Source organism: Mercenaria mercenaria, chromosome 5, assembly GCF_021730395.1.
Source record: "Mercenaria mercenaria strain notata chromosome 5, MADL_Memer_1, whole genome shotgun sequence".
In the NCBI taxonomy this organism is placed as follows: domain Eukaryota; kingdom Metazoa; phylum Mollusca; class Bivalvia; order Venerida; family Veneridae; genus Mercenaria; species Mercenaria mercenaria.
The window spans coordinates 8,589,733-8,615,888 of record NC_069365.1 but is presented as its reverse complement, the minus strand read 5'-3'; the positions used below and the strand labels follow the sequence as shown (position 1 = coordinate 8,615,888).

The 26,156-nt window shown below is 35.2% G+C and overlaps 1 protein-coding gene across 1 annotated transcript in view; it reads right to left on the bottom strand.

Moving 5' to 3' along the window:
• Window positions 1–26,156, bottom strand: part of LOC123558090 (uncharacterized) — a 131,977-nt gene extending 105,821 nt beyond the window's left edge. Inside the window, 13 exon segments of the mRNA XM_053544424.1 lie at window positions 575–604; window positions 2,150–2,217; window positions 6,295–6,406; window positions 8,597–8,723; window positions 9,353–9,562; window positions 10,372–10,405; window positions 16,927–17,144; window positions 17,683–17,767; window positions 18,189–18,240; window positions 19,396–19,528; window positions 20,762–20,855; window positions 21,067–21,271; window positions 25,538–26,156. Of these exon segments, the coding sequence (XP_053400399.1) occupies window positions 575–604; window positions 2,150–2,217; window positions 6,295–6,406; window positions 8,597–8,723; window positions 9,353–9,562; window positions 10,372–10,405; window positions 16,927–17,144; window positions 17,683–17,767; window positions 18,189–18,240; window positions 19,396–19,528; window positions 20,762–20,855; window positions 21,067–21,257 (1,354 nt within the window). The 5' untranslated portion in view covers window positions 21,258–21,271; window positions 25,538–26,156.

Genomic DNA, 26,156 nt, shown 5'->3' with positions numbered 1-26,156 from the left:
TATCTGGCTTGGATGACAGTTTTGGCAGTTACTCAGCAGAGTCCTGCCACCTCCTAAACAATTACCCTCCAGTCAAGCCAGATATTCCTAGACTATCAAAACAAAATAGAGAGCATACCAAGAGAAAATTCTCATGACACTTTGGCTCCACTTACTGAGGAAAAGGACGTTAACTCATGTACAAAACATCATGCGTTTGTAAGGTGTCGATCAGAACATATTTCATTTAAATTGAAGGAACAAGAAATATTTAACAGCATTCAGATGGGTCAAACAATATCTGTAAACCTTTCTATCTGTAAAAGATACTGAAACTGTGTCTAAAAATAATAGTCCATCTGCAAATATGAAAGTGGGAATGAACCTTTGTTAAAGATCACATCAATTTGAATATATATTTGCCAAGTTTAACAAAATGGTGTATTTTAAAATTTGTGATAAATGTGCCAAATTAAGCATAAAATAAAGTGCAGTTAACATATATATATATAATAATATAATGTTCACTTCCTCCCAATACTGCAAACAAAAAACTGAGATCAGACAAAAGAAATATTTAGCAAATTTTTCATACCTGGTCTTTCCTCTAAATTTTCCTCACCGGCTGAAATTTGGAGAAAAAAAATGTAGTGTGAAAAGCTCAGGTTATACTGCATAATGACAATTTGAAAGGTTCATAATGACTATGTTTATAACAAGACTGACATGTTCTTGTCATGAAAATAAAACATAATAATATCTTGTAACTGGAAGGTGCTTTTCTAGAAAAGCACATGTCTCCCCCTAAGCATAGTAGTTATAGGCCAGAAATCAATAAGGGACAAGAGCAAAAGTCTAAAAGACACCAATGGTTAGCGACTGAAATGCAATTGGGATCATCTACTTTGCATTTCAAATCATCCCAAGAAGTTTCAACATTCTGAGTCAAGTGGTTCTTGAGTTATGGATCAGAAATGGTTTTTCCATGTTCTGGCCCCTGTGACCTTGACCTCTAAAAGAATGGCTCCTAGATCAATAGGTCTCATCTACTCTGTATGTCCAACCATCCTATAAAGTTTCAACATTTTGAGTCAAGTGGTTCTCAAGTAATTAATTGGAAACAGTTTTCCATGTTCAGGACCCTGTGACATTCACCTTTGATAGTGTGATCCAAAAAACAATAGGGGTCATCTACTCTGTAAGCCCTATCACACTATGAAGTTTCAACATTCTGGGTCAAATGGTTCTCCAGTTATTGATCAAAAATGGTTTTCCATGTTCTGGCCCCTGTGACCTTGACCTTTGATCATGTGATCCAGAATTCATTAGGGTCATCTACTTTGCATGTTCATTCATTGTATGAAGTTTCAACATTCCGGGTCAAGTGGTTCTCAAGCAGTAATTGAATGGAAACGGATTTCCATGTTCAGGCCCCATTATGGGTCATCTACTCTAAAAGCCCTATCCTATGACGTTTGAAGGTTCAAGGTGAAATTGTTCTCCAGTTATCTGATCAGAAATGAATTGTGATGGATGAATGGACAGATGGACAAGGCAAAAACAATACGTCTTCCCCAGTGGGAAGTGACGAGGACATCATTTTCCTATTCTCAGTAATTGCTATCTCATATATATATTTGTCACAGGTTTGAATATTTGATTGTCATACAAAACCTAGGCAAAATACTGAATCAAATTGTTAGCCATATTTTTCAAAATATTTATAGGAATATTTTCATAATAAATGTTTTGGTCATAACAATTGTGTTATTAAAATTTCTGGTCTGACAAAGCAGGGCATTTTTTCCTTCATAATGCTGTCTTGCAAATGGCCACATTCCAAGCTGCAGAAAGAGTTTTTCAGCTCCAGTTCTGAAAATCCCTAATTCAGAAGGTGAAAAGGTAATTGCAGACAAAAAAGTCTAAGACGTAATTACAATTGAATACATCATGCTGGTCACATTATGTAGACAAACTCTTCAATTTTTGCCATGTCATCATATCTGGCCAACATTTTGGACTGAGAACCATTCCCAATTAGATGGGTGAAAAAAACTGTGCAAAACTTCAGAGACCGTGCTGGTTCCCTAAAATAATGACTTCAATTATGATTGCTCCTTACACTAACTTTTCTTCATATAACTAATGTACAACAACATAGAAAACTTACTGGCCCCACTTGACCTTGACATGACCCTTTCCATGATCTCTGCAATCTTACGATCAGCCTCAGACTGCCTGAAATACAACACAAACAGTCAGCAATGAAAATCTATACACTGTGGAAACATTTCATTTATGCTTTAAAAATAAGCAATTAAGCAATAACAAGTATCTGTGTGGTACTAAAATAAAGCCTGCATAATTATATTGGCATCATATATAAATCTTTTTAACTTTCACTGATCAATGATACTATTTAAAATATTTTTCTTTTTTTTTAAAAAATTGAAAGAAATGTCCCTAAATATTCTATCATTATATTTCTCTTAAGGCATCACTGTAGGCCACTGTGTGTCATCAAAAATTTTAGATAAATATTTTTTGCCAATGAAGCAATTACATTTGTAACTAAGATTGACTCTAATAAATAATATCTTAAGAAAACAATAGGGTTTAACATGCATGCAGTTAAAAGGAAAGACAGTAAACATGTTATAACTGTGATGGTTTCAATTATTCTCACAAAACTGCTTTTTCCTAAAACTACCACAATTTATAATCTGAATCAGATCACTAAAAATACTGGTTTCTAATCTCTTTAAGAAACATATTTCTTCCAAAACAGATTCCTTTAACTCTGACACTATCAACAAAATATTACTTTCCACATACAGTTTACAGGCTGCTCAAAGAAAAATAATATTTCAAAAAGAAGAAATATAAAACTCAACATTTACTATTAAAACAGCTGTTTATATAAAGTTCTGAATTCATAGCAATCCATGTATGTAGTTTAAAAGTCTATGTTGTATTTTGTTCTGTTCAAAATCTTAAAAAAAGTAAGTGAAATCAAATTTTAAAACAATCTGAGCACTCAGGTATCAAATTCTTAGACAACACTTGAAAAAATATTGGCCTTCATTCCAAATGTCTAAACATTTTTAAATGAAGTACATTTTTTCTACAAATCTCTGTAGTTGAAATAAATGAAACACACGTAAGATATATACTCTACCATTCTCCAGAGAAAGTGTAACTAACGTAAGATATATACCCTACCATTCTCCAGAGAAAGAGTTTAACTAACGTAAGATATATACCCTACCATTCTCCAGAGAAAGAGTGTAACTAACGTAAGTATATACCTCCCATTTCCAGAGAAAGAGTGTAAAATTCTCCAAAAAAAGAGTGTAACTAACGTAGATATAACCCTACCATTCCCCAGAGAAAGTGTAACTAAGTAAGATTATATCCTACCTTTTCCCCAGAGAAGGTGTAACTAACGTAAGATATATACCCTACCATTCTCCAGAGAAAGTGTAACTAACGTAAGATATATACCCTACCATTCTCCAGAGAAAGTGTAACTAACGTAAGATATATACCCTACCATTCTCCAGAGAAAGAGTGTAACTAACGTAAGATATATACCCTACCATTCTCCAGAGAAAGAGTGTAACTAACGTAAGATATATACCCTACCATTCTCCAGAGAAAGAGTGTAACTAACGTAAGATATATACCCTACCATTCTCCAGAAAAAGAGTGTAACTAACTAACTAACAAGTACTAGCTTCCTTAACGTTGTTTTTATATAATCTTGATGGCAATCATTATTCTCACAAAACTGCTTCCAAAAAATCTACACAAGTTTATAATTATTTATGTTCACTAAAACTAGTCAAACTTGAACCATTGTGCTTCCAAAACATTTTTACTTGAGTTCCAAATAGGGACTTTCTCATACAGTTGACAGGTGGTTCGTAATATTTCAAAGAAGCCAGCAGGACTTAAAACAGCTGTCTTATATAAATTTGAATTGAACCCAATCCTTATGTAGTTAAGCTATTAGATTTTGTTTCTGTTAATTTTACAAATAGTCACGGAATCAAATTTCAGAATTGACACTATGTATCAAATTCTAGCATTTTTATTGTGTTTTAACTAAAGCCATTATAATGAAGTACATTTTTTCAATCTCTGTAGTTGATAATATGAACCCCTAGAAACTACCCTAGGCATTGGGTGTAATAACGTAAGGTATAACTACCATTTAAGCAAAATGCTTAATAAGTGAAACACCCTCGACCCCGAGCATTGATGACTCGCATCTCCGGAAAGCTCATGTGGTCCGTAAGATATTACTCTACCATTCTCCAGAGAAGGTGTAACTAACGTAAGATATTACTACCTTTTCCCCGAAAAGTGAATCTCTCGAGCAGACACTGTCCTGTGTTTATTAATCTATTTTGTTCTTCTGCTTACTCGACAAGGAAACTTTCGCACATCGGCATCAATGTTGGTTATATTATAATTTAGCACGCCTAGTTGCCTTGTCTTCCCCGTAGCTTCTAAAAAATATTGGTTTCTCGTTATTAAATTAGACTGATAAGGGGAGATTAACTATTGGGGAGAAAGGTTAATGAGCAGCTTTTATTGACCTAAATAATGATCTTTAAAGCTGTTTAGCTATAGATTTTGCAATTATGTTATTACTTTTCACATCAAATCGTTGTGATTACGTTGTTTTTAAATTCAGCATTTATTATTGTATGTTTCCTCTGACAAGGCCATAATATCAATAGAACTTATTATTTTTATGTTATGTTGGCAATGTTAGGGCTGGCTAAATTGATACTGGCAATTTTGTATCCCTTGGACTCAAAGCATTTAATTATTTTCAAGTTATTGGAAGTAAAATGTAATGAGAAAGAAGGATAATAACTGTCAACAACTTGATTCATACTTTGAACTTGGCTTCTATCATAATGCTAATTAATTTTCATGATTCAATTGAATAATTTGTACATAATAATGTTGTTGCTGGTTATATATCTTAGTGACCATAAAAAAATCAAATACACTGCCCTATCTATTCTGTGAACATGATGTGCAAAAAAAAGATTTTCCTCTGTTAATTTTAAAGCACAGACAGCCCAATATCTTCACTGAGCTTTCAATTACAGTCAAACTTTGTCTGCTCTAACTCAGATAATTTGAACACCTTCTTTCGCTCAAACTCATCATCAGATCCAGGAAAAATCGCTATATACAGCATTTTGTTTGATGGCTCAAACTATTGATAACTTACACAAATTTTGCCGGTCCGAGTTCGAGCAAACAAAGTTCAACTACATTTAAAAAATAATAAGTTCCCAATCATGGTTTATTGTAGAATTACCCTTGTTTCGAGTTCTTATGCGTAAAAATAAATCATGAAGCCCGAGTGATATATTGTTTTGCATAAGAACAAAAAACTCGGGTTATTCTACAATAAATCACACCTGGGAACTTGTTATTTTGATTCTAACACGACATACTAGTATCAACACTGTTAGAAAAAATGTTAACTACTTTTTACAACCATGCTACGCACCTGGATCAGATGACATCATTGCACGTGCGTGGGTTATTGCAGAATAACCTGAGATAGATTTTGCTCTACATGTATGTAGGTTATTTGCTGGTCGTGTTAGAATTATGGATAAAATGTTTTTAAAGTACCAAACAAGCATTCTCTGTTACACATAAATGCAATTAATTATTTAAAATTTAGCACAAATTGTTGGTGAATGAAGGGAACATTCTGTCTACTTCCTTTAAGATTAACAAGGAAAATCTTTGTGGGTGTACTTTTTACGTTAGGAAGGGAGAACTGTGTATGGTGAGTTGGGGCATTTAGTATGGTGGGTGGGTTGGATTTTCTCTTGATACCATATGTGGCAATGGCCAGGATAAAAATATGTATCATGCAATGTAAAAATGTTTGTGTGACATTACTTACTGCTGTGCACTGTAATAAAAAACATCAAATTGAATAAACAGTCAAGCAGTTAGTTTGTTTTGGTTTTTTGTTAATGAAAGCAACAATGTTTGCTCAGACTTAGTGGTTCATAATGTCAAACTTTATCAAATAGCAAAGAAATTGCATACAGTTTATAAACTGTCAAGAGTTTCTTATACATTTCAAAAATAGAATCAACCATAAGAAGAACAGTTGAAATACAGCATTTCAAAAAGAAAGAACTGTGGCAGTTCAATGTTTCAAGTTAAATTTATTTGCAAGAAACATTTCATATTTAGATGATCATCAAATCTTTGAGAAAGTTACCTAGACACAACAGAAAATAGACACAAACAAACTGTACATACTGTCCCGTTCTTGACTGACTCCGCAATGATGCTATAATTTCATCTACGGTCCTCTCTGTCCGCTGACCTCCTTCCTTCCCTTCTTCATCTTTCTTCCCTTTGCCCTTCTCTCCTGCAACATTTGTAATCACTTTATATAGCAACAACAGACAAAGTACAGTGTAGTGTTAACATTTTATGTATATTCAAAGCGGAACAAGTTTGCAAGGCTTGATTTCTTGCTATACCTGTAATGTATAACTTATACACTAACTGCACAGATGCTAGGCTTCAGTTCTGTACATTATGACTACACTGATTTCAAAACAAAAGCACTTGGTGTGGATGCCAATGCTCATTTGTAAGTATTTGGCACAAGGCAAAAGGCAAGAAAACTTATGGTACTTGGTCTTCTTACTAATCTATAGTATTCAAGAACAAGAGCGCCGCCAAGTGGGGCAATATACGCCCGAACGGTTACATCAGAGGATGGGAGCAAAATTGAAAGAACTTGACTGTTGAAGCCCAAATGACAGGAACAACAAAGGGAAGAAATTCAAAAAAAAAATTCTAAGTCCACAAAAAATCCTTACCAGGTACAGGTATGTCAAAAAAACACCTAACAAGAGCTGTCCATAAGACAGCGTGCTCAACTTTTCTCAGTGCTTGACTCAAAATTAGAGCTTTGCCAGTAAACCTTTATAAATTTTTAAACAAACACTCTAAGTTAAAAAGGGGCATAACTCTGACAACATTCAAAGCAAAGTTATGGGGATTGTTTCTCCAAGTTTTCACTATGATAGTTAATAACTGTTTTAAGTTTCAAGTCAATAGCTTTGATAGTAACAGAGATATCTGACTTTATCAGAAACTTTAACAAAAAATTCTAAATCAAAAAGGAGCATCACTCCATCAAAATTCAAATCAGAGTTATAGGGATTGTTTCTCCTGGTGTAGAGTTTGATAGTAGATAACTAATTTAAGTTTCAAGTCAATAGCTTTGATAGTAACAGAGATATTGACTTAATCAAAAACTTTAACCAAAAATTCTAAGTTAAAAAGGGGCATAACTCTGTTAAAATTCAAATCAGACTTATGGGGATTATTTCTCCTGGTGTAGACTTTGATAGTAAATAACTATTTTAAGTTTCAAGTCAATAGCTTTGATAGTAACAGAGATGTTTGACTTTATAAAAAACTTTAACCAACAGCGATGCCGATGCCGACACCGGGGTGAGTGCAATAGCTCTACTTTTTCTCCAAAAAGTCGAGCTAAAAACTGGAGGTACCACTTATGTTGTACCACAGAAAAATGGTTTTGGTTTCTCCCTACAGCCAATAATAAAAAAGTTTCAAAATAAGCTAATTATAGTAACAAAGAAGGGAAGTAATTCAAAAAGATTTTATTGTAAGTGAACAAAAAAGGGATCTGCCTAATAAAAACAAGAGCACTGCAATGCAGAGCAATATACACAAAGCAAAGTCATATATGACCTTTGACCCCTAAGTGTGACCTTGACCTTAAAGCGAGTCATCCGAAACATGCGCTCTGCACGTTGTCTCAGTGTGGTAAACATTTGTGTCAAGCTTCTTTGAAATCCTTCAAGCAGTTCAAGAGTTACAGAGCGGACACAAGACAAACTGATATGACCTTTGACCCCTAAATGTGACCTTGACCTTGAAGCAAGACATCCAAAACATGCGCTCTGCACGTTGTCTCGGTGTGGTGAACATCTGTGTCAAGTTTCTTTGAAATCCTTCAAGGGGTTCAAGAGTTACAGAGCAGACACAAAATTGCAGACACGAAATTGCTAAAGGACAGACACCAGGGGTATAACATAATACATACTTTCGGGTGAATAAAAGAATAAAAATGGACCTAAACAAAAGTACCAGTTTGTAAGATGACAAGTGACTGAGTATTACAGTGGTATTTCTTTTCTTATTTTCTTTTGTTAGTAAATGGGCTACTAACTCCATATCGTTAATGTTCCTCAAATACCTTAACTGTCAGTTATGGTCACTTTTCATGAAAAGCAAAGAAATAAGTAAGCAATTTCCTTTCTATGTAGTTTCAAAACAAGATATGAGAAAATGAAAATCTGATATATTTTCATGTTATTAAATTGCAACTTTCCCGTTGGTTATTGGTTCTAGTTTTTTGCAGATTGTAAAACAAAGTACCTGTGTTGAATAAATGAAAATGTCTGTGTCAAAACAAACATACAAGGTTTTCAAAGAACAACAACAGTATTCTGAGAAATCTGCAATGCTCTTACCATTGGAGTACTAACTGATTCAATGAAGATAGAGAAGTACAAACCTTTAGCTTTCTTTGCATCTTTCTTCACCTCTCGTTTCCGTGGAGATTTTCTCATCTTATGAACTGGTTCTGCTCCAGGGGAGACAATTTTCCTTGCTTCCTCTAACATATCAACCACTGACTGTGCCTGTACCAAATCATATGATATTTTTTCCAAATAATATTTAAGTTTAAAACATTTCTTGCTTCACATATTCACAGTCAAGTGCTAGGCAATCATTTGTTTTACACTCCATGTTATACAAACATACAGGGGCTGTATTCATCAATGTTTTAAGTCTGAAATTTAAACTTATACCTCAAAAGGTACTCTATTTTTGTTCAGTTATCACAGTATACTGTTATGTATATGTCATTCACCATTATGCTTTATTTTATCAATTTTTTTATATTGATGACTCTTTGTTTACTGTAAAACCTCTCCTAGTTTTGAGGCATCTTGTATTCTGTGGTTTTCTAGAAGGAATTATCAACAAGATGTTTATATTATCTTAAAGTCTGGATTATTCTGGATTTTTTCAAGAATCTTTTTTTTATTCTTGGTGATACATGAAAGTGCTGGAACCTTCTATGATGCTTTGAATAAAGCTGTCTGAGGACAGGGGAGAACCTGAAGTAAGGTCTTAGTACGTTTCAAGTTTTATTCAAATCAAGCTTTAAATTTGCTTATTATTTTTGATACATAAAAAAAAATTAATATTTAACAATGTTATAATTTGACAGAACTGTCTTTACGCTTCAAAAGAATGTACGTACAGCTTCTGACATAGCACCGCTCTTCCTGCCATCCTCGCCCGCAGTCGGTATTTGAACTTCCTTCTGGTCCTGTGTTCCCATGGCAGTCTGAACATTCTCCAGATCACCGTCTAAATCCTCGATAGCTGTATCATATTTACGATACACTTCTTTACCAGGTAATAAAATCTCTGTACTCTTCAATGAGGAGGCCATACTCCGTGGCTCCTTCTGTAAGATAAAAAAATATAATTATTTCTTTAAAATAATTTCATTTTTTCCTCGAGACTTAAAATGTTTGTTGTTGCTAAGGATTCGGGATTAATCGGCCCTTTTTTATTCAGTTGAACTGGTTCTCGTTTTATCAATACAGTATGTGTGCATGTCAGCGAGCCGAGGACACAGCCAGTTGTTCGATATAAAAGCAAAAAGCCCGTGCAGATTTCTCACATTGCGTCTGAAAGGGCGAATAGACCGTTATTATACACTGACTGACAGAATCTACTGTTCTTCTACATGTCGTTCAGTAAAGATAAACTTAAAGTAATCTTAAATTGAGATGCCGCATGAACGTGTTAGACCTAAACGACAAAGGGCCCGGGGAAAAGGAAGGACGAAGGTCACAGGCAAAATGTAAGAGCAAAATCGTCAACAACAGGAATATCACCATAGGACGAGAGGAGAGAAACAATAGGCCGGCCAGGAACGAGGTGCAGAATCAGATACCTCCACATGACCTTGGAGCATGAGGGACCGGTAATTGTGCAAACGATATCGAGAAGGAAGAAACAGACAGTTACAAAATCATGCTGGTGGGTGTATTAATAATATTATTGATTTTTAAGTATTTTTACATGGTTCGGGTATTTCACAAGACTATGTCATGGTTAGAGGTAAAATTTCAAGGAGGGTGTGGCGATGTAAGTGTATAGGTCATTTATACTAGGCTCGTCTGTATGGTCAGCATGTCTAATATTGAACAAAAAGTTACAGTCTGTGGGAAGATGCGCAAATTAAATAATACCTTCTGTTAGTCTTACCAGTGTCTTACTGGCGGCACATCTGCTTTCCTCCCTTAAAACAGATTTCAGAGATGAATATATCAATTTGGCATTATTGCCGGTCAAAGGGGGCATTTAGTTATCAAAACGTTTTTTGTAAGAAAGACATTTTAGACTGTCTACCGAGGCTGAAAACACTCGGGCAAGATTAATTCTATATGCAGTGGTCGAAAGCGTTCATTATTTATGCAGCGACATATCTAACCAATCAGTGATAAAGTTCAGAAATGCTTTGTTACATGTACAAGTTTTAGCATGGCGTGTGCAGGTGGGCAGTTTCAGTTTGCGTCGGGTGATATCGCCCAAATTCCGGTTTTAAAAAACATAACAGACTTGTGGTGGCGAGTGTGCAGGTTAATGACGCAGCGGAAAGGTTCGGGCGAGTACACGCACTGCATGTGCAATTACTCCGTTAATATTCAAATATTCTATATATAGCACATACTTCGCTCCACATTCGGGAGTGCCCTGCAGTCAGTATAACTTTTCAGTGAAGTATCAAAACCCACATCCGGGATAATTTGCAAGTAGAACATTTCAGAGACATTTTAGGGGTAAAGATTGGGGTCGCGCCGGAGATGAAGTTCAAATGAAATTTCGTCTCAGAGCTCAAAAAAAAAAAAAATATCGATATAGTTAACTTAGCAAATTCACCGGTCAAAGTAGACTATTCGCCCTAAAATAAAAGCTGTTAAATTTCTAAAATAGGTCAAGATCTAGGTCAAGGGACGTGTCATAAAAAAACGAAAAACGCATACCGTTTAGTACGTTTAATAGTCTTCTTGCTAACACAAACACTGGACTGACACAGAAATTTTTTATTTGATCAACACTTCCTTTGGAGGAATCGATACCATTGAAAAATTTGCTAGGATTTAAGATACGCCACAAAATACCTGTATTCTTTTGTATTTCCATGACGGTAGTTTTACTTTGATTTGCATGAAAAGATTGAAATATACAAGTATTTAGTAACAGTGACGGTGACATAGATTAGGCCAAAACAAGGTGTTTAATGACTTAATACTATATCTAATCAATGTAATAAATATGTACAGAAATTAGTGTTTTAAAAGATTAAATTCGAACACATTTGGTTTCTTCAGTGTAAAGTAGTCATTCTATGCTATGCTTTTTATGATGATAAGAGATTGATTGAATAAGTTTTACATATGAAGCTGTAAAACTCATTTATTTTAGGAAGGCCTTAATTATCCATCAGGGCTGTATATTATTTGTAATTTAAGAATGATTTTCATGAATTTTCCCGTGGTTAAAAAAAAAAAAAGGTTACTAGGTCGTGGTGGGCATTTAAGAATTTTGTGTTGAAATCAAACATGAAATCGGGCCCAAACAGCAGAACTATCTAGACGATTTACTGGAGGTGGTTTTGCGCTTTAAAAGTATTTTAAGGATTTGATAGCAGTTGGCCCAACCGAAAGAACAAAGGCAATAATGATGGAAATTTTGGGGTTCAGAGCTTGATTTGTAGACCTTCAGATGGTGGTCCGAATTCTGACCACTACACTTCAGAAAGTAAATTGAAAAAAAAAAAAAAAAAAAAAAAAAAAAAAAAAAAAAAAAAAAAAAAAAAAAAACCAACATCGATTGTTTCACAGAATAATTTTTATTCAGGACTGCAGATGTATGTGGATTGTTTCGTCTCTGCTTCATCCGACTCATTCTGTTGGATTTAGAACCCTATCACCACATAAGGGTTGAGATTTGTTTAGATTTAACAATACTAGGATTCTTGCGATATTACAGTCGGTATACCCGTTTTTTCAGGACTATTTTTGGATTACCAATCAGGGTAAACAGTTGTTTTTTTCTGCAAAGCTTGGGGTGAAGGTTTTTGGTTTAAAAGGGTCATTGGTGTCAGGGCAACGTTGCCTGACACGTGGCATAAATGTGGCAACTTCCGATAAAATTTGTTCTAGAACTATTATATTATTCCCATTTATCTGGGATACGACTTGTCGAATAAAGAAATCAATTTCAGTGGCGATTATGTTTGGTGGCCTTCATATAATCTTTTATTCAAAACCAATCACGTGCCTGGTCGTTTTAATGCATTTGAAATGGCCTGCTTCGATCGCCTTCGAATTGAAAAGTTCAAGACATTCTTTATTTAGAACAAAGAAGTATAAAATACACATTTTATTTTATTGGTCGGAAATCTCTCCCGATTCTCTGATAATGTGTAGCACTGCTTTTAAAAGCATTTGAAATATTTCGACAATTAGCCTATAACCGGTAGAGTAAGACTATACTTAGTGAATAGTCATCAGTTTATTCAGACGTATGGTTTAGTGAAAGGGTCCTCATCAAATTTTAAATCAACTTACGAGCATTATTTTTCATTAGTTTTATATGAGAGTGTTTTAAGTAATCTATTACAGGGTTGTCATACGGAATCAAATTCATTCTTGCGGCGGTAGATAAAAAACCGTTTTATGCAGATTTATTATAACTACGAAAAAAGGATGTTTACAGTTGTTTTCACATTAGCCTTTTGGCATCCCACCTATTCAGATTAATTAAGTGTACGGGTAAAATTCAAGCGTCGGTGGGATCCAGTATTTAGAGAAGAGGCTGACCTGTCTTTACGGACGTATTTGGTTATCGTTTAACAGATTCTAAGACAAATCAGAAAAGGATTTTATTTTGTTGAAAATACAAAACGAAACCAGTGAGCTCCCATATTTCAGTTAATTTAACGCGATTCTATGAAAATTAAGATTCTATTTTCTTATGGGAAATATCCCCGAGCAAACATTCAAAAGACCAAATAGTTCAAGCAATTTCTGAGAAAAATATTCATCGCTACCGACGCTTTCCCATACTAGGGGTTTAAATTAATGACAATTATTTCACAATTTGGACACAAATTCAAATAAAACTTGTGTGTGCCAAATGTTGAAAACAATTCTTTATTGATTTAGGTAAAATATTAAGCAATATCCGAAATTACAAATTTTTGGTGATTTAAAAACATGTATGTACTTTTACCATGTATACAGGCAAATAAAAAAAATAATTTTCATGACTACTTACTGTGATTCAGAATTTTCTGACGTCACAAATAACCTGACATCGAATTATTTTGTTAAGATCTAGTTTCCCCAAGATTTTTACGGTTAAACCAAATCACCAATAATGTGTTATGCCACAGAAACCCTTTTTTCCGGTAAAATGTGGTTCAGATTTATGCTATTAGGGATAAGTGCATCAATAGCTTAATTAGTTTGTCCTGTACGTAATGATCATTCGTATTAGAAATATTACAGTATCTTTCGGTTTAAAACCGCATGATATTTTCGACTCCAGGATTGGTGGCCGGTGGATTGAATGTTTACCTATATTTTATGCGTTCGCTATAATTTCTTTCGCGCGGATTCATTGCATTTTTCTTGAGATTTGCCGCGGTCACAGAGATGCTTTAATAGAAAATTGTAAATGTCTAATTTTTCTTTGTGTTGATTTTTGGGGATAAATTTTTGCAAAATTTATTGTGGCGGAAAAAAATCAATTAATCGAGAGGAGACGGGACGCATGGTGTTTGTTAAACAGCTTTCTAGCACCGAGTGTTTGGTAGCAGCTCTTGACTTGCTTCGTGGCATCGTTTTGGTGCGGAGCCGTGGTGAGCTGAGGTCTGCTGTCATACATTCGGGTGTGGGCCGTTTTGCTGGGTGCCGTCTGCGGTTTTTGGGGTCATCGCATCGCGTGTTGTCTCATGCTTGCGCCTGGTCTCCCCTCGCTTGAAGATAGAGCGGCCAAAAAACATGCCAACTTAACTTTTCAATGTTTTCCAGATCTATTGATGATTTACCTTAGCAGATGTAGAATTATTAAGTTAGAAATCAAGTATTTTAAGTCATTTGTTCGTCATAATGTGTTATATGATCTTAAAAATTAACAGTATAACAATGAGATAAATAAAATTTCAAAGAATGGTACATGTTTTATTTTTTTTTCGAGTAATATAGAATAATATAAAAATTATTTTTTTAAAATAATTTCATTTATTCCTCGAGATTAAAATGTTTGTTAGTTGCTAAGGATTCGGGATTAATCGGCCTTTATTATTCAGTTGAACTGGTTCTCGTTTTATCAATACAGTACTGATGTGCATGTTCAGCGAGCCGAGAACACAGCCAGTTGTTCGATATAAAGCAAAAGCCCGTGCAGATTTCTCACATTGCGTCTGAAAGGGCGAATAGACCGTTATTATACACTGACTGACAGAATCTACTGTTCTTCTACAGTCGTTCAGTAAAGATAAACTTACCCTCCCGCCCAAACCCCCAAAGTTCCTATGCAAATAATTTTTATGGTTAACTTAGTTTTTGGTGAAAGACCTGACATTTTGGAGAAATTTGTGTCAGATTTGCTGCTTTTGTATTATACTTTCAGGGTACCCATTTCTTATATGGCATTTATTTAAGATGTCAGTGAGCTGTTAGTGCAACGTTTCACTGTGAAGTCTCCGATATCCCAATTATAATCTACTCAAGAAGTTACGAATGAATGTTTGTGATAGAAGCCAAGCGAAGGGAAATTCAAAGTACCGTAGATACTTCCTTTTGAATTAAATTTGGATAGTTCCCCATTATGGAATTCAGGTGTATTGTGTTGATAAATAACAGCATTCGTTAGAATGTTTTAACTGGAACTGTGTGCTTTTTTAGGATATCGGAAATTTAAATTAATGTTTAAGACATTTTCTGTAAAAGAATATATAGGAAAAGAAATTAATGAACTTGTGTATTACTTTAGCTTAGGTATTTTCATTAAAATCTTAGCTTCTGATAAAAGATAAGGCTCACGGCAGTTATTTTTGTGTTATGTAATTTTATGAATCGGTAATTATACCTTAAAAAGTTATGGACTGTCGCTCAAATAATGTTGAATTGAGGGGATCAGGCGAGAGATCGAGTTAATTAGATTGCTAAACAATAACCGGTTGGGGGTTTGTTTTGTGGCGATTTATACGGTTGATGGCCGAACTAGAGATATATCTATGCGTTTGGTGTGATGAATTTTATTCGGAACAGTTCAGTGTAATAAGCGTTGGGCGTCTGTCAGTTTGGACACCGTCCATCAGTTTGATGAAACTATGTTTGCCCTTTTTCGGGCCTATCACAAGGGCATTATTGTCTTAAACAGTGCACCAAAGGTTGTTCATTGCAAAGATGCACCTTGCATTTAAGGTGGTTGAAACCTGAAGTTGCTTCGGGTCACTAGGATTTCGTCCTTATAGTACTGGCGAGTCCTAGATTGCTTGCGTTGCATTGCTTGCTTGTGAGGTGGTTGTAGTGCACCACTATAGGTTCTGGTGATGCCTAGGTTGCTTTGCTTTTTTGCGTAGTGAAGCTTTATAGTGAATAATTACAGTATTGGCGAAACCTAGGTTGTGTCTGAATATCACTATGGTACTGGTGAGGCCCAAGTTGCATTCCCTTGTCCGTAGTGCTTCCTATAGTGTTGGTTTAAAGCCCATGTTGCGTTGTTTCTTGCGATATGAAGTGTCTGTAATGCATCACAATGGTATGGGAGGCCCTGGTTGCATTCCGTTGTCTGTAATGCTTTCATATAATGTTGTGTGGTGCCTATGTTGCGTTGCTTCTTGCAAGGTGAAGGTGTCGGGGTTTCATCAGTCGCTGTTTTGTGTGGTAGGCCGGTCAGCCGTATTTTAGTTTTACTAGCTGAAGAATTGGGCTGTCTCATGAATATTTAACGCGTGCCGTTTTCGTGGACAATAATGCCAATATTGTCGTTCTTGTTTTAGCACAGACATATATCAGACAGCTTTCTAGCACTGAGTGTTTGGTAGCAGCTCTTGACTTGCTTCGTGGCATCGTTTTGGGCGGAGCCCGGGGGAGCTGGGTCTGCTGGAACATTCGGGTTTTGGTCCGTTGTGCTGGGTGCCGTCTGCGGTTTTTAGGGGTATCGCATCGCGTGTGTCTAAAGCTTGCGCCTGGTCTCCTCTCGCTTGAAGATAGGCGGCCCAAAAACATGCCAACTTAACTTTTCAATGTTTTCTCAGATCTATTGATGCATTTACCTTAGCAGATGTAGAATATATTAAGTTAGAAATCAAGTATTTTAAGTCATTTGTTCGTCATAATGTGTTATATGATCTTAAAACATTTAACAGTATAACAATGAGATAAATAAAATACAAAGAATGGTACATGTTCTTATTTTATGTCGAGTAATATGGAATAATACTTTCTACACTTCAATACAATTACTTTTGATTCAAAAAGATCTCATAACACTTCAAATACATTAGTCTGAAAACCCTTATTCCAATGACCAAGCAAATTCGTACTGTGACAGTTTGACATAAGACAATATGCAAGGGGTCAGTTCTCTCTACCTGTGTTGTCAGTTACTTGTGGAGACAAATATATATCAGCTGTTTTTACTTTACGAGAGATACCGGTAATACAGACACAGTTTCAGTTAAAAATTACTGCTACAAAATATATATTCACTTTAACAGAGTTACTTTGATTACTCTGATACCAATGACCTTTACCTCGCCTATACTTTCTCTTCAGTGTTGAAGGATGAGGTTGGGCAGGTGGTCGTACAGCTAGAGACACTTTAACCGATGTCCCCTCTGAACCTATGATCGCTGGTTTCTTCTTTGGTGTCTCTGGTCTGTCAGTAAGCTCTGGCTCAATGTCCATTTCATCTGGTGTACCGGGAGTTTCTGCTCTCTCTTCTGCAATCTGGTTTGCCTAAAAGCATGGAATTATATTTTAGCAAATTGCAATACTCCATTTATATATCAGTTAAACTGCAACTTTATTAAATCTATCTCCTTCATTTGTGATTCTGAAATTAGAATCTAATTGTGTATACTAATTACTAGAAAAATACCATCATTGTAAGAGATTATAAGAAAAGGCAAAAATTGCACATCTAAAAAATATAAATAACTAGAAAGTCCTGTTTAACAGGGCCATTCAGTAACATGTACTGCCAATATAAGCACAATGTTCTGATCTCATGAAATGAAGTTGTTTTTTTTTTCGGGAAGGGGGTTGGGGGTGGGGGGGTTGGTTTCAAAAGTCCAACTGGCAGCATATGTCATTTGGAAAAATTCTAGTTATGTTGGAGGTAGAAGTATCTAGACTTGTTTACCCTTTCTGACAAGTGCAAGTAACTGAGTTAAACCAATATAACACTCTGTAAGCACACTGGATAACTTCCTTGCAAATAGTTTGAAACAAATCAGCATCAGGTAAATTTAAGAGACATTAAGTAAAACTATACCTCCTGCATTTCATCAAATTCAACATCTCTGCACTGTGTCACAGGCTGTCCCTCCATGATCACTTTCAAACCAGATATATCAGTACTGAAATTACGAAAACAGAGATATGTTACTAAAGGAAATTATTTGAATGAGCATTAAAGTTGAGAAAGGTTTTGAGATAACCAATTTACATATAAAAAATTAACTAAACATTGCTAAGTAGAACAAGAGACATCATTTTGTAAAAAAAGCACAATAGAGTAATGGAATCTGTGCACTGCAAATTAATTCATTACAGAAGTGTGTGAAGTTTTAATCCGTGCCTCATGTGGTTACTGAGATACCTGCTTACATAAATAACTGAACTTGAAGACAAGTCTCCCAAAGTTAAATCCAGTCTGAAAATCCCACCATCTCAATGGATGGTTTTGAGCACAATCTAATAAAAACTCAACAATGGTAAAGCTGCCCTATTAGACAGGTCCCCAAATTCAATTTTGTATTGTGAAACAAAATCTAATACCTCTTTCTAACAGGCAACACGCCCATGGAAGAGATCTTCACCTTCTGCATCACTGTAGAATATATATAAAACATTTTACTTTAATGCATTGTTTAACTATTTTAACATTTCCTTTTAGTCACATTCAAACTACATTTCTTTTAAGAATATGAGTACCTGTATAACAACAAGAGCTGTCACTATTGGTGACAAAAGCCCCCGAAGTAGGCCCAAGAATGCCACAGTTGTATTCGCAAAAAATCACATATCATTTTGTGGCCTTGACCTAAGAGGCCTCGGTCATAAGTGTGACACATCTTCTCAATATGCTTAACATTTGTGTCAAATTATTTTCAAATCCCTTGATAAATGGCAGAGTTATGGACCAGACAAGAAACACCTTTGACTTGTAAGTGTGACCTTGACCTTAGAGCTAGGGGTCTGAGTCTTGCACATGACACCTAATCTCATTATAGGGAACATTTGTGCCTAGTAATTTCAAAATCCCTTCATCAATGGCAGAGTTATGGACCAGACAAGAAACAGACCATGTTAACCTTTGACCTCTAAGCGTGACCTTGACCTTGGAGCTAGGGGTCTGGGTCTTAATCATGACATGTCGTCTCATTATGGTTAACATTTATGCCAAGTAATTTCAAAATGCCTTAATGAATGGCAGAGTTATGGACCGGACACAAAACATACCCTGTTAACCTTTGACTTGTGTGACCTTGACCTTTGAGTTAGGGGTCTGGGTCTTGCGCATGACACGTCGTCTTATTATGGTAAACATTTAAGCCATGTTCTTTCAAAATCCCTTCATGGATGGCAGAGTTTGACCTCTGTGACCTTGACCTTGGAGCTAGGGGTCTGGGTCTTGCGCATGACACTTCGTCTCATTATGGTGAACATTTATGCCAAGTTATTTCAAAATCCCTTTATGAATGGAAGAGTTACAGCCCGGACAAGAATACCGGACACACGGACGGACAGACGGACAGTGCGATTTTAATATGCCCACCTTTGGGGGCATAAAAAAAAATGCAATACATGTACATATATTTTTCTAAATTGTTACAATGTTAAGTACTGATTTTTCATTCACTGTTGAAATGAAACATTCTATGAATTTCAGTCACTATCAAACACTGACATCAAAGAATTATAGTGCAAAGTCACAGAATGTACTACAAATGGTTAAAGTATCAAAGAATTTATCAAATAAAACCTTCAGTGGTGATGGTATTTTCTCTGGCATACGGGTAGGTTCGGATCTTGTCATCTGAAAACTCTTTCGGCATTCCAAACTTATCAAGGGGATTGTATGGTGGAATATTTGGTATCAGCATAAACTGTGGTGCCTAGAATTGCAACAATATACCCACTATAAAAAAACCTGCTTTCTCAAATTAATTCACCCTAACGCATACTAAAATGTCTAGACAAATGTATATGAAGTATTGTAACAGTTTCAAAAAAAAATCATGATAAATCTTTGGCAGGAAAGTCCTTACAAATGTATATGAAGCACTGTTTCAGAGCAAAAGTCCTTGAACATTAACATGAAGCATTGTTTCACAGGAAAAGTCCTAACACATTTATATATAGCATTGTTTCATGTGAAAAGTCCAGACATACTGTATATTGAGCATTGTTTTGCAAGAAACACTGTTTCAGAGGGAACGTCTTGACACATGAATATGAAGGGTGTTTCAAATGTAAAATCCTGACACATGTATATATGTAGTATTGCTTCAGATGAGTGGTCCTGACACATCTATATGTAGCATTTTTTAGAGAAAACGTTCTGAAACATGTAAATGTACCATTGTTTCAGAGCAAAAGCCGTGACACATAAGCATTTTTAGAAGAACAACTGATGTATATGGAGCATTTTTTACAGAGAAAATCTAACACATGTATATATGGAACATTGCTTCAAAGAAAAGTCCTGACAAATGTATATATAGAGCATTGCTCAAGGAAAGGAGAGAACTGAATTTGATGCTACAAAGTTTTGCCAATATTTATATTCCAAAACTGGCAATTTCACCAGCACAGTTTCAAATAATTCATTTGATTGTTATATTAGTTTAGATTTTCCCTTTACGGAACTAATTCAAGCAAAGACTTTCAAGTTTACCAGTATTTCTAAATATGATTTATTTAATGGCGAACACAGGGAATATTGCACCATGACAAAAAAAGCCTCCCCTTAAATATGGTCTTTACCATAATTAGAATTAAAAAAAAAACCCTTACATTGTAAACCATAATTATTGTGAAATCATTTATTTTCATCAGTATAAAATCTCAGAATCTAGACACAACTTGTTAATTTGTAGGAACTGACGTGTCATGTTTTTAAGATAATATAAAGTATTATACAGTAATTGTATTTTATAGGTAAAAGAAACTTTAGAATCCACAAAAATTTCTTCCCCAGGAAGATAATTGATTTTACTGTTACTAGGACTATGCATATCACAAATGATAAAGTTGAACTTTAAAAAAAATACATAAGTCAATATAAAAGCTAATAAATAGACTGTAAATAACAAATATGATGGGTGTAAATACATTTACATGCTAACCTTAGGTTTTAGTTTTAACAGTTCATCATGGAACACAGGCTGTAATTTCATCTTCTTTCTTAATCTTCTTGGAGCAAATGCTGGTCTCAATCTCCTGAAATTCAGATTATATATATATGTTATCCTGTTAATAAAAATGTATATTTCACATCAATATACATTTCACAACATTGATAAACCAGCATCATGATCTTTGGGAGATATTTCAAGATAAGCTTCGGACTTTAAACAATACTGTAATTGCAAAATTTATAAAGAAACAAAGTAAAAATTCCCTGACAGCTTAAATATATGACTTTATTTACCTAGATGTAAATTCTTCATTATCAATAGGTCTTAGCTGTTCTAATTCTTTTTTCACTATAATTTCATCCAATGATTTTTTGGCCATATCATCTAGCTCATGTCGCAAACTTATCTCAACCATGCGGTTTGTTCCATAGCGGAAAGTTCTCCTCTCATCACGGAGGCTTGGCTGCAACTCTTTACTACCCATATTTAGTGGTTAAACTGAAAATAAAAGGCATATCATTATTGCATCATTATTAGGATCTCAACTGAAAGGAACCATTTAATGTATCATTATTAGGACCTCAAGTGATAGAAACTATTTTGAAGTATAAGTTGCATGAATTAATTGATCCCCAACAGACAAATGTTTCTAAATACTGACTCAAAAAGAATGCACATGTTCAGTGAGAAAAAAACTATCAAAAAATGTGTTTGGAGCTGCTTTTACACACAATACCAACAAGAAACTCTCTGCCAGCCACCATCTCTGATGCTCCCTCTTTAACATCCTTTGAGAGGAAGTTGTCAACTTGGTTACTCTGAGGAGGATTTTTCTCAGATGCTGTATCTCATATAATTATAATAAGATTTTTTTTTGCCATGCATGCAGAAACTTGTCCCTGTTAGTACATGCAACCCAGAGGGACCACAGGTACAGTACGTCACTGAGTGGTACAGTAACTGGCAAACTTTTCTATTTTTCATTTGTTTCTATTGCACAGCCATGTCTGTAACTATTTCTTACTAAGCTTTCTGTTTGTTTTCTATTGTGCATTTTATTCGACCTGGCGGGACTTATGCAAAAAGTGGTAATTTCAAAAAACAAACAAAATAGGTAAAGCAACATAACTGTTTAATTCAATTCCGTAACTAAAGACTAAAGTTTAACGCTACATTGGTTACCGTATTTTGGTGTGTATAGGTCGCACTTTTTCTACCCATTTTGCTGCCTGAAAAAGTTCCTGCGACCTATACGACAGAACATTGCCAGCAGAGTTTTTTTTCGGGCCAATTTTCTGACCGTAGCTCTCGCAAAATTACGTGCATCTGTCACAAACGAACAAAATGGATAAAAAATATCAATATCGGCGGCCTTTCAACCAATAGCGGTTACTTTCAATAAAATATATCGTAAATAACCCATACAGACTATTAAAATTACGAATTACTTTAATTCAAAGATGTTTTTGCAATTTCAATTACGTTTGTTTCTACTTTCGTTTTACTGGACGCCACTGACATGTACTCCGGGTTGGATAAAGTCTGGACAGATCCGTCATCCATTCCAAACATTGTTTATACTAATTCTTAGCGTATTAAAAAACTTAAAAGATAATTTTTTACTTTTGATTTTTAAATAAAAGAAAAAAATCCAAAAAGAGATATTTTGTTAATCTCAGAATCAAAAGAACGCGGTTAATTACATGACGCGGAAAGGTGTTATAATTGCTGTGCAAACAATTCACATTTAAACTTGCATAATTACAGAATGTAAACGCAAACCGTCTGCTGCCAATTAGTGTCAAAAAGCCGCTTTTCTTTGATGTAGTCCCTTACAGAAGCAAGCCTCTGTGGCGTACATGCTGGGTATTTGCTGTGTATATGCCGCAAACACAGTAGTACGCCAGAGGAGTACATTTTACATACACCGCATGCCGCGTACATGCCGCATACTATTTCGACGAGTACACAGCATGTACGCAGGAGGTCACTAGTACACTTCAAGTACGCAGCACAGACTCTGAAAATTTAAGGAGTACACTGCATGTACGCAGGAGGGACTTGTACAAGAAAATAGTACACTGCATGTACACCGCAGATACTTTGAAATTTGTGCAGTACACTTCATATACGCGGGAAAGACTTGTACAATTTCTTTTGGCATCTATACTTAGTTTTTTTTATAAGTTAAAGTCTGAAGTAAACTTCATATATGCGGGAGGGACTTGTTCATTTTCTTTTGGTGTTTATACTTTGAATTTTTTTAGGTAAAAGTCTGAAGTACACTTCATGCAGGAAGGATTTGTACATTTTTTTTTTTTGGAAGCAAGAACTTGATTTCCGTGTAACTTTTATCTTAATAGCATAGAATAGTTCAGATTACTGGTATTCTGAACAATGAAAATTTGCCAAACTATTTGCAATGTTCATTTGTGAAGCTTACATCTTAGTGATTTCTGAGCTGCACCTTGCATGCAGTGTAAAAATATATTCTTTTTCATTTTGAATTAATCCTGGAGCTTTCTAAATTGGATAATTGTAAAGCCTTATTTGAACTTTGTTGCATTACATTTTGTAATACATGAAATAATTACCAAGATAATGCCTCAACAGCGCCCGAATCAGAACAATTAATAGCTCTCACTGTTATTTGAATACTCTTAAGCAAAACACCATTCTATCATGTTTTATAAAGGCTTTAATGCTCATTATGTTAACTCATTAAGGCCTCACCAAATTAAAAAGTTGTTCATCGGATTTGCTGCTCGTATATTTTCAGAACGTTTTTGGCTAATTGCGCTCGCACCATTGGAAAAAATCAATCCAAAATTTTTTGGTGCGCTACTTTTTACGGACGTAAAAGTGTATAAATGCTTATATGATTCCAGTCCTAGATTGTTCTCAGATGGATTTTAATCAAAATAAATACATACTACGCACACATCATCTATAATAAATCATAACACTTAATTTATATTTAGTTGCATTAAAGTTGTTTCCCCTTGATGCAGTTACGCCATTTTCTTCAAATGTTTACCAAATTACATGCTACAAAAATTGATTTATTTCATTGAAATGTGGATGGAGAAAAGCATACTAATTTATTTGATAACATCAATCTACATTATTTTGGTAAGGGTAAATACTTATTGATGCATGTCACTTATCTTTTTTCTGTTTTTTTCTGTCCAAATGATCAGCATTTGCATACGAAAGTTGGTGGGGTAAGGAATTTACATTATCACAGCAGTTTCGCCACAAGAGTACACAGCATGTATGCAGCAGGAGTACACAGCATGTACGCCGCAGGACTCGGGCCAGAAGTACACAGCATGTACGCCGCAGGAGTACACAGCATGTACGCCGCAGGGGTAGTACACCGCAGGCTCATTTGCATGTGAAAAGTGTATGTGCCGCGTACATGCTGCGTACTATTTCCCGCATACTAAATTCCTCCAGCGTACATCCTGTGTACTATGTAGTCCACAGCATGTACGCAGCAAGTAGTACGCGGCAGAGCTCATTTGCATGTCAAAAGTGTACTACAAACGTACTATCGGTGTATGTGCGGTGTATATCCTGCGTACTATTGATTTCAGTACACATCATGTACGCATCATATACGCTGTATGTACACAGCAAGAGTACGCAGCAGGCCTTTTTCTTCTGTAAGGGGTCTGTTACCGATACTACTGTTGGTACGAAACGGTTGGGATCGAAAATAACACTGTCCGATTTCCACCAATCAGGTTCTGATAATAATTCAGTCCGCGGCATCAATATGGCCGCCGCCATAACTTTTTTGCCGGTAAATATTAAACATTGCTGGAGAAAAATTACGAAACTTAACTGCGACTAATACGCTAGAACTTAAATTTTCCGACCATTTCCAGAGCAAAAATTAGATGCGGACTATACATTACCGCGACCTATACACACCAAAATACGGTACAATGTACGGTAGATGATCAATGAATATGAAATCAATTTGCCGAATATACTACATACCCTGCACAAGAATGGACTGAAACTACGCCCCACCAGGTCGATTTAAACGCACTATATACATATTTGTTCTTGAAAGGCATCATATAATAGTCATGAGTGACAGAATTACAAAGTTTGCACATTGATGTAGATGCCACATTTTAAATGATAAAGCCTACATATCAACATTTAACTTTTCCACTATGATCATCAGAAGAACAGTTATGAAACATGCAGCCGACACTGACCTCAGTAGTTTCTACTTCAAGGTTTATTTTCAGGTCAGACTGATTTATATTTGTGACAAGCAATCTTACCGTCAAAACTTTGAAGGACCAAAATAATGGAGGATAAATCACAGTACAACTTCATGTAAAGTTACTGGTTTTTATTGCTCACGCATATTGCTATGTTACGTGTGAAGACGCAGTAAACATTAATCATGTAATTACATACTTTGGTTAAAATCACGAGAAAATTCATAATTTTGGAAATTATTAGATAATTTTTACAGATTTCTGTAACAGAGTACTGTAAATGCCATCGTGAGACTCTTGAGTGCACTAAACAACGGATGGAAACAAAAGAAAAATCACATATCATAATACTAAGTTAAACATATAATCAGTATTGACTGTACAGAAATCTGTAGAGGACGTAGATGCGATATATATAATCGCGAATTTATATGACGGAAAACGAGCACCTGGATTTTGATGGTTGTAAAACAAGCAAACGAGATAATACTATGGATTTAAATGGAGTTTAAGATCTTACCTTTTTCGTCTCTTTGTAAGACAAGTGATTCAGCAAAAGCGTGTATCAGACAGCAGAAATAAACTGTTTTTAATATTTCATCAACAAAAATCTGACAACCGCCGCCATATTGTTTGGTACGAGTTGCTGGGGGCGAAATATAGTACTTACTTAAAAACTTTTTTTTCTAGAGTGTCAGACGAATATGAGTCCATATTAGGCTCTCGAAAGTTCTTGGCTCACTTTGTCATATTAAACGACATTACTTCTAAATAACAATTCAAATTAAACAAATGAAGGGCAGATTATATAAGGGAAATAATGGGTTGCAGATTTCAGTGTTAGAAAGTCCAGGGCATGCTCTTCAGAAAAACATGCTACAGAGACCAAGTTTGATGAAAATCTATAAAGTGGTTCAAGAGAAGAAGTCATTCAAAAAGGGTCAAACAGAACCATTTTTTTCAAGAACAACAAACTTTAGAGCAATCTATACAAGGATGCTACAAACAATATATGTTGATGGAGCCATCATTTAAGCAGCCTCAAAAAAATGTTAATGCAAGTACAGTCATTTGAACAAGCCTAAGAGATGTCCATACAAGGATGGTACAGATGACATTTGGTAAAAATCTATCATAAA